This window comes from Xyrauchen texanus, chromosome 3, assembly GCF_025860055.1.
Source record: "Xyrauchen texanus isolate HMW12.3.18 chromosome 3, RBS_HiC_50CHRs, whole genome shotgun sequence".
Classification (NCBI taxonomy): domain Eukaryota; kingdom Metazoa; phylum Chordata; class Actinopteri; order Cypriniformes; family Catostomidae; genus Xyrauchen; species Xyrauchen texanus.
This window is the reverse complement of record NC_068278.1, coordinates 39940299-39957374: the sequence shown is the minus strand read 5'-3', so window position 1 is coordinate 39957374 and position 17076 is coordinate 39940299. Positions and strand designations below refer to the sequence as shown.

Here is a 17076-nt window from a genome sequence, read left to right as displayed (position 1 = left end):
TATGACTTGAGTGTAACAATGAACAAGGAATAATAGACATTATTTTGTATTTGTTGAGCGGAAAATTATTTTAGAAACTAACTTAAACGTAAAGTAATTAGTAATGTGATTACTTTCAATTAATTAGTAAAGTAATCTGATTACAATTTTAGAGAAATAATTAGTCATTTGTAGTGGATTACTATATTAAATTATTTACCCAACACTGCCTATTATCTGTAGTCTGAAAGAAATTTGGAGACAGCATGAACACAGACAGAGGCTGTAATCAAACCTCATTCAAAGTGTTCTGCTTATTCCACCAAAGACAATTAGTGATTTGATTCATTTCCAGATAAGCATTTCTGGGACGCAGCTGTCTCTAAAGTGACATAATCATCAAGCAAGATGTTTCTCTTAGCTGAGAACGACTTTAGGCTTGTTTTATTACCAATATTTAAGTTACATTATTGGTTCCATTAATGCCTATTTCTTCCCATTAATATTGATTTGTGAGACAGAGCCTATATTGGCTAACTAATGGCTAGGTGAGCAACTACATTTGAATGAGATTACGACTTCAATATTAAGACAAAATGAAATGGTTGAAACAATGGCACAGTGGCTAGTGCACATGCTCATTTTGAATAATGGTGCGGTCACAAATCCTCATTACCCAAATCACCCCCCCACCACCACCACTTTCTCTCCCAGTCCTTTTCTGATATTTTCTTAGTTGCATAAAAAGCCCAAATGACCATAAATAAAAAAGACAAAAGAAAATGACAGCTGTGTCTTGTTGAGTTACAGATCATTCAGAACACTTCAGTTCACACAGGTTTTTGTCCCTATTAGTATCCCTATCTTTATACTGCACTTGCTTATTTTTCTTTTGCTTCATTCCCAATTTTTTGAAAGTGAAAACATGGTGAATTTAAAGTTTACATTTTATCGTAAATGTGTTGTTTGGGAGCAAAACTTTTTTTTAAAAGGTTGGCCAAATTTGAAGTCATGATTTATACCACTTTTGCTACCACTATGGCTGTAACTGTTCATGTTGGGGAGATTGCATTTTCTCAGCTCATTCATGTCATAAAAATCCTAGAAGAATATAGAGTAAACTGTATGGCGGAACTTTCCACAAGCTGTTACTATTTTAAGTATTTGCATGACTAATTGCGCAAAATAATTTTTCTTGTTGCAACATTGTCCTCTAAGCATTCAATAATTATAAGTTATTTTACTCAGAGCTTATTGACCATTAGATTTAGAAAGGTAGCCATACATAGTCCATCACGTTCATTACGATCGCAAAATTCTGGTCTGTTATTTTTGTCTAGAAAATCAAAATCCAGGAAAGGAGGTAGATCCTTTTCCTATTTGGCTCCCAAGCTACGGAGTAGTCTCCCTAACATTGCTGGTACGCAGACAAAATCCCTCAGTTTAAGTCTAGACTAAAGACTAATCTATTTAGCCAGGCATTCACCTAATTTATCCATCAACTCATAATTAGGCTGCCAGAACCAGAAACATTTCTCAGAAACATTTTTCATAATCTATAACTCTGCAAAAAAATGTATGGCATCTACACTAATATTATTCTATTTGCTTCCCGAGGTTACCAGAGCCGGCCAGATCCAGCTCTATTCCTGCTTGGTGTCGGACTCCACTGCTACGTGTATCTGAGTGATGACAACTTCATGCAGCCGGTGCCAGCCAGACATCACTTCAGTCTATTACGATGAACTTTAGAGGATGAACTGATGCCAACTCCAACCATAAGAAAAAAAGTCCTTATGGTGGCATAATGACCCATCTCAATCCGGTTACGGAGGACGAATCTCAGCTGCCTCCGCGTCTGAGATCGTCAACACGCGCATCTTATCACGTTGCTTGTTGAGCGTTACCGTGGATATATAGCATGTGTGGAGGCTTCACGCCATCCACCACGGCATCCAAGCACAACTCATCACACACCCCAACAAGAGCGAACCACATTATAGCGATCACGAGGAGGTTACCCCATGTGACTCTACCCTCCCTAGCAACCGGGCCAATTTGGTTGCTTAGGAGACCTGGCTGGAGTCACTCAACATGCCCTGGGATTCGAACCAGTGAACACCAGGGGTGGAAGCCAGCATCTTTACCACTGAGCTACCGAGGCCCCCCATAGACATTTTTATGGCCGGTTGAACTGCGTTGCACCTCACTGAACTCTGCCTGCATCACCTTGGTCTAATGATGGACTACACTCTTAAAATGGAATACAAAGACTATCAGTTTATTGCAAATAAAAATCTTCATCAGCCAACTAACAAAGGTCAATCTATGTGAACTTCTGCAGTTAATCCAGGATGACCTTCAAAGACATAAGTCATTAATCTTACAGTTCACACAAAATCTTTGTTTAAACACTGGCCCTTAACACTTGCTTGGTTGACCATGACTTGCACTGCACATAAATAACGAATATTGGCATTATATTCATGCTTTTTATCCAGCGGGGAACTGGCCCCCACAGTAAGCCTGGTTATTTTTCTTCATTAACCAACATCTTATGAAGTTTTGTGTTCCTTGCCACTATTGCCTTCTGCTTACTTGCTGGGGTTCTAAATACAATTATATTTAATAATTTATATTTATACACAATTTAAATAATATTTAATCAAACTACACAATGATTACTCTAAGACTTTATAGATATTATAGTTTCATGTTTTTATTAATGCATGATTGTCTGTAAAGCTGTTTTGAAAAGATGTGTGTTGTGAAAAGTGCTATACAAATAAAAATGACTTGACTTGACTTGACTTGATGGTCCAAAGAAAAACATGCATCCAGTTATTTTTTGCAGATATTTTTAATAACCTGCATTCAACTAATGATTACTGTAAAAGCATAATTTTTTCTGCAATTTCTAATTTAAATAGAAAATAAAAGTTCTTAATTGACAGAAACATGCCTTGCTTTCATTTATTTGTTTGTTTGGTTATATTTAATGTAAAACCATAATTTAGGCTATAATAATTTATAGGAGCAGATTTAAAGAGGGGTAAGAAAAAAAAAACCCTCCTTGCATTAAAAAGGTTCTTTATAGCACTAGTGAGGTTATAAATAGCATTTTCAAAGAAAAGTTATTTATGGAACCTTAAAAAAGGTTTCTATTTAGCACCAAAAATGGTTCTGCTATTGTAACACTTATTTGGTACTATTTAGAAAAATAATTTAACAGTGTAGGACAAGAAAGAAAGGATACTAGATTCCAATTTTCCCTGATGTAAAGTTCTTGTGTCCAAGATAATCAGATTATACCTATGAGAGCCAAGGTCTGGATGGTATAATCTGGGAACATCCATCCCTTATTAGACCTCATCAAGGACCCTAGAGACTGGAAGACCAGTGTGCAGGAGAACACTTAAGGAGGATGCCATCTTATAGGAGGAGAGACGAAGATGATTCTCTAAGAAAACTATATTGATCTGTCACTTTTCTGAATATTGGACAGGATGCAACCCCCACAATGTATATTGGTTACAGCCATTAAAGGAATAATTTATTCACCCTCACCCGTATGTGTTTCTCTCTTTTGCTTAACACAATAGGAGATAAATAATCGCCTGAATTTACCCAAGTGCTCCCGTGACGTAAGCGCATTGGCACGTTCCTTCGACTCATTGGTTGTGTGTCTGTTCACGTGCCATCGTGCTTATGTCACGGGAGCACTCGTGTAAATTCGGCCATTCATCAAATCCTGACTGTACGTGATCTTTTATTGTTAAAAAGTGCTTAAATATTGTTATTTTTCACACACAAAGTGATCGAATTGCATTAGAAGGCATTAATATCACTGCTGGAGATAGGATGTATTACTCTTATGTTGACTGTCTGTGCATTTTGGACCTACAAATTCTAATCACCATCCTCTCCCATTTTTGATGGCACTTTGATGGCTGAAAGAACACCAGTGAATAAATGGACTAAACTTGAAGCATTTAAGAGACAGAGCTTCTTGCAGAGGGTTTTAATGTGCTGACTGTTATTCACTGTTAAACACAGCAAACTACAATCATGCAAAAACACTCTCCAAGCAGTTGTGTCTCTCGATTAATATGAGAATGGCATCTCCCATTAAAATGACCACCACTAAAAATGTATGTTAATAGTCGACCACACTTATCAACTAGTTGGACTTGTTAGATGACTAGTCGATTAGTTGACCACTGTGGCACATCCCTACAGAAAATGTACACTACAAAAATGTGCCCGTTAGCCCCTAAAGGTAAATGCCGTAACTACACCATTCTGCTGCCAAATAGCATTTTTCTACATTGACGGCTGTTGACAGTCTATTATTTTCCCTGTTTTCTGCCTTTTAAGTCACAGATTGGAATAGTGAAACTTGGGAGTGTGTGCATTCTTTTGGTACCATCAAACAATCAGCATAGTCAGAATGTCAGGATGTCATTGTCCTGTGACTTCAGAGTGATTAGTAATATAGCATCTTCGGCTTAGGTGATTGGTTAAAAAACATGTGCCCTCACATAGGGCTGAACAAAAATCTATTTGCAATTATTTGGAAAACTATTGGGATTTTAACTGTGATATGATAAACATAAAAAATGTGTAAGTGGTTCTATTTTTATAGAAATATATATATATAAAATATATATATATATTTTTAATTTATTATTCAATAGTAATTTATTTATCTAATAATTTCTTAACTTGCTGGTGACATTGCTATGAAGTCTGGATAAATTCTCAAGCCTTTATTTTGGCTGAATGATGAAGAAACTGATGTTTCTGTTGTTTGTAGTTGAGGTGACAACAGCCTTTTAATGCAGTAAAATGCTCTTCCCTTTTCCCTTTCTGTCCACAGTGTCTTTCAGTGTCATAGGGAAATTTCAGATTTGTAGGCAAAAGTAAATAGAAGCAAACAAATTACGCAAATGTTCAATTACAGTAAATTTGGAGCACTTTAAATATAATGCACTCAGGGCACGTTAGCACACCGAAATGAACGCAAAGCACATCTGTCACTCAGGGCAACAGATAGATAAAATTTGAAACCACTGAAAAAACGTGTGATACACTGAGACCATGTTTATATTTATTTAAGAAAGCACAACACATCACAGACAAAAGAGTTTAGCACATAAGTGCAGCAAAGCGGGCAGCGTGTTCAGACTATTTATTTAATTAATTAAATTGCAGCCCTCGTGGTTTGATAATCGCATTGGGTCATATGCCGATTTCTATTTTATTTTGATTATTCATTCAGCCCTACACACAAACCAGCTGAGCAACTGCCATTGTGATGAAAAGGAATGCTAACATATATCTTTCTCCAGGTCTCCTTGGTTCAAACATGGTCTAAAACTGTAGTGTTTGGAATTAAGTAGTTATGAACCTCTAAGCTCAAAACAATTCTCAAAATAACTGGGTGTCTGAGTTTAAAAGGATAGTTCACCCAAAAATTTTAATTCTCTCATCATTTACTCTCCCTCATGCCATCCCAGATATATGCCTTTCTTCAGTAGAATGCATTTGAAGAAAAATAGAGAAATATCTCAGCTCAGAAGGTCCTTATAATGAATGTGGATTGTAACACGATTTTTGATGCACCAAAAAGCACAGACAATCAGCATTAACGTCATCTAATAGTTAAATGAATGTCTTATAAAGCGATACGATCAGTTTTGTTGCTGAAAAGATAAAAATGTAAGTACTTTTCAATCATAAATAATCGCGAACCGGTAAGCAGCAGTGTGCACTTTCATTAGAGAGCTGAGGTCCCTTTCCAGTGATGGCATGGCAACGTTCCATTCGTTACAGCAGATAATCTCTACCTCTGTTGGAATCATTGCCCACATGTGCACCACCATATCTCCTGAGCTCTCTGTCTCTCTGAGGCATGTTGGTACAGCCTCCTCCATCTCCCTGTGATCCTGGTAGGAGACCTCAGGTTCAAATAAATATGGCTGTGCAGAAACATTTATCTCCTCCTCTCCTCTTCAATCAAACTCTTCTAACAGCTTTGCTTTCAAATTTGCTTCAATTTGTTTATGGCATTCGGTCTGTACAGTGTTCCTTTGCAAACTGCGCTGCTCTTCTGGGTGTGTTGCGCATATGGCAGTTCTTGCATGAACATGCCAACACCAATACGCCACACGAGAGACCACGTGACCTCGGCCCTCTCGTGAATGTGCATACCACTGCTTAATGGAAGCAATTATTAATAGTTAAAAAGTACTTAAATATTAAAACATTTTGCATCAGAAGCGATCGTATCGCTTTATAAGACATTCATTTAATCACTGGAGTCGTATGGATGATGTTAATGCAGATTGTCTGTGCTCTTTGGAGCATTAAAACATATTTTACCATCCACATCCATTATCCACAAGGACCTACTGAGCTGAGATATTTTTCTATTTTTCATCAAATATGTTCTGCTAAAGAAAGTAAGTCATATGCATCTGGAATGGCATGAGGGTAAGTAAATTGTGAGAGAATCTTCATTTTTGGGTGAACACTCCCTTTAATGTTTCGGAGATATTGGAACACTGATTGGAGACCATCAAAGCTCTATTAGAAATTAGAAAATTAGGTACAGAGGGGAAGTATATTGATCTCTGGAGAGAAGCCAGTAATTTGATACAAATATTCTTCTTTTCAGCCTGGACTATGTAGCGAGAATACCTAATTAGAGAGGAGACGGTGATGTTTGCCTGCACAAATGCTCTTTAAGAATGAATGAATACTTGTCGTGCCTGAAATTAATCAGCACAGATGCAACACTTTAGTGTAATATCTGCCTAACAAAACAAGTGTGTCATTGTTTAGGGAGAAGACTAAAATACGAATTGATGTGATTTTTCATTAAGCGCAAAGCACAAATATTAGCTCAAGATTCCAGTTCTTTCTGTCTCTCTCTTTCTGTCCACTGAGGTTAAAGAGCAACACTGATTCTCAAAATGGTGAGTATTTGGGGCAGAACTATCTGTTTGTTTGATCAATGGCAGATGGAAGAGTTTTATCCAAAGTTGTTGGAAAGCAATTTTTATTTTCGCAATTCTGATTGGTCGCACTACTGACACATAAACTTCAGCATTAAGCAAATTAGCAGCAATGTGAAAAGAAGACTATCAATTGGAGTGAAGAAAGAGGACCTCACGTAATCCTCCAATTGATATAATTGGATAATGTAATAGAGTAGAGACACCTACTAGCAACCAAATACAGCAGACTTGGAAAGTGGCATGCACAGACCAGAGGCATTTTGTTTTATTTTTGACCAGTGTTGCTTGTTATTTATTTGTTAAACTCCATCCATTAAAAAAGATCTACATCCATGCTGTTAAAAAATGCAGGGCATTTTCAAGGATTGCAGCAGTCTACAACAAGCTCAGCTCAGCTACACATAGAAAACACATCAGGCTATTTCTGGTAAGTTTACAAGCATAAATGTGGTGAACTGAGAAAACATCTTAAAGGTCAGTGTGAAGAGAAGCATTATCTAGATTAAGAGCAGAAAAGGTTGCCACTGAGTCATATTTGCCTCTCTTGACAGCCTTGCTGTAATAAATTATGGAAAAAAGCACATCCCCTCTTACTCTACTTGGCCATCTGAAGGCAACCCACAACCCCAGCAGACCAGCCACCTCCATTAGTCTAGTGTGATATCATGTTGCAGTAGCCCTTAGCGAACCACAGCACCATTAGTGTCTATCCGTCTTTCTTTTCCCTGTCTTTTAGAATGCTGCTTACAACTTCAAGGACCAAATGTCTGGTTTATCATTATATTAAACAAACATTTACTCTGTCACTACCACTAAAGATACAGCTAACTGCAAACTAAGAAGTACATGATGAACAGTATAGAATAATTCCCCTGAAAATTACAACTATGTAATTATTTAGTTACTCTCATGTTGTCCCAAACCCATATGCTGTTGTTTTTTAAACGGAACAGTTTTTTAAGTGGATGCCAACAGATATGTAAATGTATGCAATAATTGATCCTACTCACAAAAAGATGTCGTTAGATATCTCACCGGTCTTTGTGACAGTTCTAGGCTTTGTAAACAGCAAACAAAATGTGTCTGCAGTCTGTGGTCTCTGACACTTTCGAACTGTCAATCGTTATGCATGTTCTAGTATTGTAGTTTCAGTGAATTATTGAGGCTTACAGCCAATTCTATGCCTTGTTGTTTATAACAGTTGACAGTTGTGGGTGCTATTTTGCTACTGTTGTTTTTAACAACTGTTTCTGCATGATGTCGGCCTCAATAAAGCTCATTTGGTATCTTTGGATTGCTGGGTTTTGGAAAGAGGGGGTGTGGCTAAAACAACGGCTCAGTCTCGTGAAAGTAGAACGGCTAAAATCGCTTACAGCACCTTTAACATAGTCGCCATTTTTTATTTGTACACTACCTACAGGAGTTCAATCAATAATTTGATTTGAAAGTGAATAAAAACCTATATTTCAGTCTGTTCATCACACTTAAGAGTTATTGTGTGGCTTCAGAGGACTAGGAAAATAGTGCATTGTAGACGCATTGACTACTTTCACTGTGGTTTTATGGTGTTTTTTGTCCTTAATGGAACTTGACAGCCCAGAGTCATTAGTCACATTCATTATCAAAACATTTGAAGGTATAAAAAAACTACCTTTGTGATAATGACAGAAATATAATTTTGGGGTGAACTATTCCTTTTATATTGTTATACCTAATACCTCAGTCAGATAATGGAGAGAGATAATTTCATGAGGATGAATTTGCGCAACCATATGGTAGCCTAGTGTATAAATGACAAAAGATACAGATTTTTGTCAAAGTGTGTGTTCTTTTCCATTTTGATCACATCTTATACTTCCAGAGCCATCAGCCGCTGTTAAGTAGAGATAATGAGTGAGGATGAGGACCAAGAGAGCATGGGCCCTTCTTCTACATCCCTACATCTCAATCAAACCCATCCCACATTAGCCTTTCTGACACTTCCTAAAGACACTTTATTAATATTACCTTGCTGTTAGATTCACACACACACGCACACACACACAATATATGATGGATAACAGACTAGTGGCAGGTTCTATGTATCCTTCAGTATCATGGGGCTAGATTCAACACTAATAGCCTCATAGGACAGTTATATTAATCATTATATTTTTGGCCTTGGAGAGAGGAAGGAAAGACACTAGGTAATTAAAATCCAGACACAGAGATTATTCATGATGGGATAAGAAAGATGAACCAAAGCAGCCTATAGCAATGGAGCAGAAATGAAGTGAGCATAATTTACTCTGTGATTGACAGCAGCGATTCCAGACACCATCTATAAAGAGAAACATGACACCAATGAAAAATTCTGCAGGGTGGAGTCCAGTCAAACCAAATATTTTAAGATCTTAGCACTATGTAATCTCAGCCACGCACAACTCACCACGCACCCCACCGAGAGCGAAACACATTATAGTGATCACGAAGAGGTTACCCTATGTGACTCTACGCTCCCTAGCAATCAGGCCAATTTGGTTGCTTAGGAGACCTGGCTGGATTCAATCAGCACGCCCTGGATTCGAACTCGCGACTCCAGGTGTGATAGTCATCGCCTTTACTCGCTGAGCTACCAAGTCCCCCAGGGTGCACAGGTTTTTCACAGTTTGTCAGAAAACGTAGTCACAGCGTTTCAGAGAAAGAACTAGTTGCTGGATTTGAAATAACTGGCAAGGTTCATGGCATCAAATCTTTGAAGCATATTTAAAGTTTTAAGGCACTTAATATTTTCTTCTTTGTTTATGAGTTGTTTAGACAAAATGTGATAAAGCAAGGCACAATAAATTACATCTCTTCCATGTTAATCTGAGATTTTGTCCTTTCCGGCAGCGATTGCGACAAGAAACAAGCAACATGGGATTAAATCGATCACTTGGTTTCTCATGTAAATCCAAAATCCTGCTCCTCATAACTACAGTACATTTAACAATAAATATGTTCTGACTGGCTGTGATTGCAGGTTTAATATGGACAGACAAATTGCTTGTCACTGAAATCCTATTGCTTTGCGACTGTTTAGGACACAGTGTTGAGTGGTACCATTAATGTCAGATTTACCCGCCACAAACATATCATAAAAATGCGAACTGTGATGGTTGCTCAGAATGCCCCTTGCTGAATAAATGGGCATTTCTTGGCCAGAATAAGTTCCAAAGTGGACCTCAGCAAGATTAGGTGCTAAGTTACAGTTAGATCCATAAATATTGGGACATCGGCACAATTCTAATCTTTTTGGTTCTATACACCACCACAATGGATTTGAAATGAAACAAACAAGACGTGCTTTAACTGCAGACTTTCAGCTTTAATTTGAGGGTATTTACATCCAAATCAGGTGAACGGTGTAGGAATTACAACAGTTTGCATATGTGCCTCCCACTTTTTAAGGGACCAAAAGTAATGGGACAGATTAACAATCATAAATCAAACTTTCACTTTTTAATACTTGGTTGCAAATCCTTTGCAGTCAATTACAGCCTGAAGTCTGGAACACATAGACATCACCAGACGCTGGGTTTCATCCCTGGTGATGCTCTGCCAGGCCTCTACTGCAACTGTCTTCAGTTCCTGCTTGTTCTTGGGGCATTTTCCTTCAGTTTTGTCTTCAGCAAGTGAAATGCATGCTCAATCGGATTCAGGTCAGGTGATTGACTTGGCCATTGCATAACATTCCACTTCTTTCCCTTAAAAAACTCTTTGGTTGCTTTCGCAGTATGCTTCGGTCATTGTCCATGTGTACTGTGAAGCGCCGTCCAATGAGTTCTGAAGCATTTGGCTGAATATGAGCAGATAATATTGCCTGAAACACTTCAGAATTCATCCTGCTGCTTTTGTCAGCAGTCACATCATCAATAAATACAAGAGAACCAGTTCCATTGGCAGCCATACATGCCCACGCCATGACACTACCACCACCATGCTTCACTGATGAGGTGGTATGCTTTGGATCATGAGCAGTTCCTTTCCTTCTCCATACTCTTCTCTTCCCATCACTCTGGTACAAGTTGATCTTTGTCTCATCTGTCCATAGGATGTTGTTCCAGAACTGTGAAGGCTTTATTAGATGTTGTTTGGCAAACTCTAATCTGGCCTTCCTGTTTTTGAGGCTCACCAATGCTTTACATCTTGTGGTGAACCCTCTGTATTCACTCTGGTGAAGTCTTCTCTTGATTGTTGACTTTGAGACACATACACCTACCTCCTGGAGAGTGTTCTTGATCTGGCAAACTGTTGTGAAGGGTGTTTTCTTCACCAGGGAAATAATTCTTCGGTCATCCATCACAGTTGTTTTCCGTGGTCTTCCGGGTCTTTTGGTGTTGCTGAGCTCACCGGTGCGTTCTTTCTTTTTAAGAATGTTCCAAACAGTTGATTTGGCATGTTTTTGCTATCTCTCTGATGGGTTTGTTTTGATTTTTCAGCCTAATGATGGCTTGCTTCACTGATAGTGACAGCTCTTTGGATCTCATATTGAGAGTTGACAGCAACAGATTCAAAATGCAAATAGCACACTTGAAATGAACTCTGGACCTTTTATCTGCTCCTTGTAAATGGGATAATGAGGGAATAACACACACCTGGCCATGGAACAGCTGAGCAGCCAATTGTCCCATTACTTTTGGTCCCTTAAAAAGTGGGAGGCACATATACAAACTGTTGTAATTCCTACACCATTCACCTGATTTGGATGTAAATACCCTCAAATTAAAGCTGAAAGTCTTCAGTTAAAGCACATCTTGTTCATTTCGTTTCAGATCCATTGTGGTGGTGTATAGAGCCAAAAAGATTAGAATTGTGTCGATGTCCCAATATTTATGGACTTGACTGTATTTTGTACAGTGCAGAGATACACCATCTTTAATACACAGTGGTCATATTCAGTGGGGTCATTGGTAGGCGTCTATTGAACCTGAATCACTAGAGCAGCATGGTTCTACTTCTCAGAGCATGGGGTTCAAAGAATGTAAGGACAACCAGCAGCAAGACATCAGAGACTGATGCGCAGTACGGTGCTCCGTATGACATTCAGCCAATGATTCAAGAAGAGCAGCACAGATAATGTGATGAAAACTAAAAGAAATTGGGACGAAAATCTCTAGAAGACTAAAAGTTTATGTTCATTTTCTGAAAATTCTGAATGGTTTCAGGGACACCCCGAACTGGCTGTGAGTTCTAGATTATTCAGTTAGTCAACATGAATATAAATTAACTTCAACTTTGAGCAGAGATCCAATTTGGCCATGCTCAGCATAATTTTGACAGAAGCCCATGAAATATGAGCATTACTGTGCATTCATGACAAAAAATGTTGCCAGAACTTTTTGAATTTACGATAGTGGTCCTTTTTCTGTGTATTTACCTAAGGAACTGATATCTGTTTTCTCCAGAGTGGGTGAAACACATTTACAGTAACTTTGTAACTTTGCACAAAAACACCCTTCAGCCATCAGCTCATTCCACCAAGGTGCTCTAAGAAGACTGTATAATGTCTCCTCTTCCCGTCATGCCTGTAGTATAGAAGCAAATGTATTTTTCCTTCTACATACTGTATATATTCTTGCATTGCCTGTTACTTTGTGAATTTTCCATCAGAATGAATTAATCATTAAATCAATGAATGAATCTATCTGTCTGTCTATCTGTCTGTCTGTCTGTCTATCTATCTATCATAAAATCATCTCTTTTCTTTTAAAGTTTGCTAAACAGTTTAAAAATGAGAATTTCTGATAATTTTATATCAATTGTTTATAAAAGTTGACAAAACAAGCTTGAATTCTGAACTCACATTATAAAGGATGTCCACCCATCCCTCCATAGTAATGCACTGGAAGACAGTGAGCACAGCAAACAGGATGTTGTCGAAGTTAGTAATGCCGAAGTTTGGACCGATCCAGTATTCCCGGCAAATGGTACCATTCTCACATGTCAGCGCTGGTGGTTCTGAGCCACAGGGGAATTCGGCTGCCTGTTCCCCTGATAGAGCAACATTACTGTCAGCAATCTTTACAGCAGTATAAGAGTATGAGTGCTTATTAACACAATAAACTATAACCACAAGCTCCATTAGTACGTTTTAGCTCACATACCGGTATCGATTCTGAAGCAGGTGCGGTGGAACTTGCCCATATAGAAGTCTAGACCAATGATGGCAAACATGAGGATAGCAAAGAACAGAAGAAGACCTATCTGAAGCAGAGGTACCATCGCTTTCATGATGGACTTCAGAACAACTTGGAGACCTGATTACAAATAGAGAATATATGTAATACAAATTATAACCAGCAATAATTGTCAATCAGTTGCCTGTCAATCAGGAAGTTATAGGTGTAACACTGTATTAACAAAAAAGGATACATTTGTCATAGGAAGGAGAACATTCTTAAATTTGAGTTTGGGGAATGTCAGTTGCAGTGTTACTGGGACTTACTGGGAATTCCAGATACCAGTTTGAGAGGCCGCAACACTCTCACTGCCCGGAGTGTCCGCAAATCGAAGTCTGGCCCCACTACAGTCAGAATCCTGTGGAGAAAACACATCAATTATACAGTATAGCTCTGTTACAAAACCTAGTGAGATGCCTTGCCTGTACAGTCATCCTAACTGAAATTAACAGATTAAAAAACATGTGTGTGGGAGGGGTGTATCTGTGTAATAGTTAGACAAAATACACTTATATTAAAAATACATTATCTGAAAAAGCCTAAATAACCTATGCAGAAAAAGTAAATTTATCTTGTTTTTAGGATTTGTAGATATTTTTCTAAGAAACAATTTAACATTTGTAAAAGGGTTAGAAATAGCATTTTAGCTTAGCATAATGATAAATGTTCATATGACAATTTACACAAGGTTAATTATTTCTGCTCCTCCGAAACTCCCCACGGTATGTACACAATGTCATCTGATCGTATGTGGATTCTCCCAAAACGAAAGTTCCTCTATTACGTCATATTCATCTTTTCAGTCATAACAGTTTGAAAGCACCCTTTGTCTGCTCCTATTACCAACAAATACAATTGTAACTGTAGCGGAATATTGTTACTAACATTTTGTATTTTAAATATACAATCTTGTTACATGTATTTTGTTACTCCCCAACCCTGCACATTGATGGCCTCAAAGCTAATATACTTATGCTAAAAGCTACAAAGTCCAATCTTGATGTCATGGGATCTGCAATTTTCCCATAAAAAAATAAATAAATAATAAACAGAACTAGATAATCTCACCACAAAATATACAGCCATTGCAGGCTGTCCTTGGAATCACTATCGATCACTCCTAAGAGTGTCCATCACATGTATATTTCACTCTGACATTTCAAATATATTTCCCCCTTATTGACCCGCTTTCCTGATGGAAGATCACAGCTGAATTGTGTGAAAAAAAAATCCTTCCCATTATCCTGTCTATCTCTCTCCATCTCCTGTCTCTCTCTCTCTCCATCACACACACACACACACACACACACACACACATCCGGTAACTAGAAAGAACTCTGACTGTTCATTCTCAGGCTTTTAAATGGAGAGAAGTTGAGGCAAGGACGCTCTGCATTGATATATTAATAGCTTTTACACTATCCTCAGTTCTCTTTCATGCTCTCATATCTCAGACATGTAGTCTCCTCTGATTTTTGTATAAAAACACCATACAGAAAACCCTGGCCTCATGGAGAAGGAAAGCTGGCAAATCATGGCCCAAAGTAGAGCTTGCCTTCACAGCTGGTATGGGGACGCAGTGACAGCTAACTAAATAGGTTTGGATGAGGCAGAAGGCAGATGTATGTTCACTCAAAGGATAGGTAGAAGGTAAGCACAGAGACCTTTCTCCTGTGCTTCAAGACACTGGCATGGTAACCAATCCTTGCAGCCAATGGCTTTACATTTACATGTATTAATTTTTAACAGACTATTGTATTCAAATTCCATCATACTGTAGGTGTGCTCCCAACGTGAAGGTTGTTTCGGAAGGTATGCCTCATGATCATGCTGTCTGCATCCTAACTAGATGTGATGAAAGTTTCCAGCGGCAAGCAATTTTTCTGTCCATAATAAATGCAAAACTGCTTAGCGATGTGATCACAGCCAACCAGAACACTACACGATATATTGTTTTATCCAAAGCAACTACAAATAAGGATATTCAGATTTAAAGATTCAAATATAAAAAGTGAGAATTTACCCTGTTCAGAGTATATAACCTCATTTGAACTGTTCAATTGGTTTATGTTTGTTGTGTCCTCAAGGAAAAAAAGAAGCTCAAGATAAAAAATTATAATATTTTTATGCTATGAACATGATGTAAATGAGGGTATGAGAATGAGATAAATCAGATCACTCCTCAAAGCAGAAAAATGCATCTTTGTTCTCATATATATATATATATATATATATATATATATATATATATATATATATATAAAAGTGTCACTGTAACACAGTTCAATGGAAATGAGGAGGCGAGAACCGGCTTAACAATATAAATAATATTTTAATAATAACCTTAAGCAAAAAGACAAACACACACACAGGTGCCAACTCCAGTCACCTTTATCCCTCTTGGGTTTAATCAGCCTAATTAGGGTCCGGGTGTGCGGAATCATGGCCTGGCCCCGCCCTCCGCCCTGCCACAGTCACCTTTTTTGTATCATTCTTGTAGCCAAGAATTTTGACACAGCATGGTGTCAATTCCCTTTACTTTCACGGCAATTGTATTGATTTACTAGCTGTGTCTCTGAGGCTCTGAATCAACCAGAGAGGACTTTAGTGCTATGGCTCAACCTGTGACAACACTGGGACATGAGCATGCTTTAGACATCCACCAGGGAAATCCAATCTTGAGCCAAACACAGCACACTGTTAAACGAGACTTGGCTGAAAGAAAGCACTGCACACTGCCATTTGAAAGCACAGGGAGTGTAAAACAGGCTAGTACATGCTCAGCTGTCTGAACAAAGGATTTGGTATTTAACTTATTAAGGCCCACCCCTTTCAACTTCACAGATTCTGAGAAGAGTCGATCAAAATGGATTACATGTGGGAGCTCAGAAAGTATTTTTCCAAAATAGTGTGAGTCTACAGCACCCCTTTACTACGTGAAAATGCTAGTGAGGTGTTTTCTGACACTCACAGATCAAAATTGGACCTGGCATATCACACATTCAGACAGCTATGAAACATTGCACTTTTTCATGAAACAAGCATTTCATTGTTATGCGTGTAATTCTGCTTAATTTTTAGGTTTCAAATTGTTAAATGTATAGTTGACATAAACTTTCCAAAAGTGAAAGTATTATTACACATGCAAGTTCATAAAATGTTTTACTTTTTAAAATGAACGACACCCTACATTGTTTTAGGCTTAAAAACGTTCACTTTCACATGTGTGTGTGTGTGTGCAGAGGTGTGTAGTGTAGCCAAAACTTTACTCAAGTAGAAATAAAAGTAATCTCATTAAAAAATTACTCAAGTAAGAGTAAGAAAATATCCAATAAAAAGAATACTCAAGTAGGCTAGTAAGTAGTTGCTTTCACATATAACATAATGGATGTTTACTCTCCTATATTGCAGTAAATGATATTCATTTAACATTCATTACAGAATTATTAATAATAATAATAATAATAATATTAATATTATTTTTAATAATGGAAATTGTCATCATTCACCACCATGTAGTTCCAAACCCATATTAATTCTTTCTTCCAAGCATCAATTTAAAGGGATAGTTCACCAAAAAATTTAAATGCTCTCATTTTCTCACCCTCATGCCAACCCAGATGTATATGACTTTCTTTCTTCTGCAGAACACGAATGAAGATTTTTAGAAGAATATCTCAGCGCTGTTGGTCCATACAATGCAACTTAATGGTGATCACAATCAATATGATAGGTGTGGGTGAGAAACAGATAAATATACTGTATATATAACTTTATAATATATAAACTCCTTTTATTTACTATTAATTCTCCTCCCTGCCCAGTAAGTGGTAATATGCACAAATAACATCAGTCTAACATCTTTTGGGTCCCAC

At 37.7% G+C, this 17076-nt stretch overlaps 1 protein-coding gene across 1 annotated transcript in view; it reads right to left on the bottom strand.

Annotated features, from left to right (window-relative positions):
* Positions 1-17076, bottom strand: part of LOC127625288 (voltage-dependent N-type calcium channel subunit alpha-1B-like) — a 171832-nt gene that overhangs the window by 117183 nt on the left and 37573 nt on the right. The window contains exons 4-6 of the mRNA XM_052100485.1: positions 13468-13559; positions 13127-13279; positions 12826-13013 (exon numbers count right to left, since the gene is read on the bottom strand). Coding sequence (XP_051956445.1) covers positions 12826-13013; positions 13127-13279; positions 13468-13559 — 433 coding nt within the window. The remainder of the gene's footprint in view (positions 1-12825; positions 13014-13126; positions 13280-13467; positions 13560-17076) is intronic.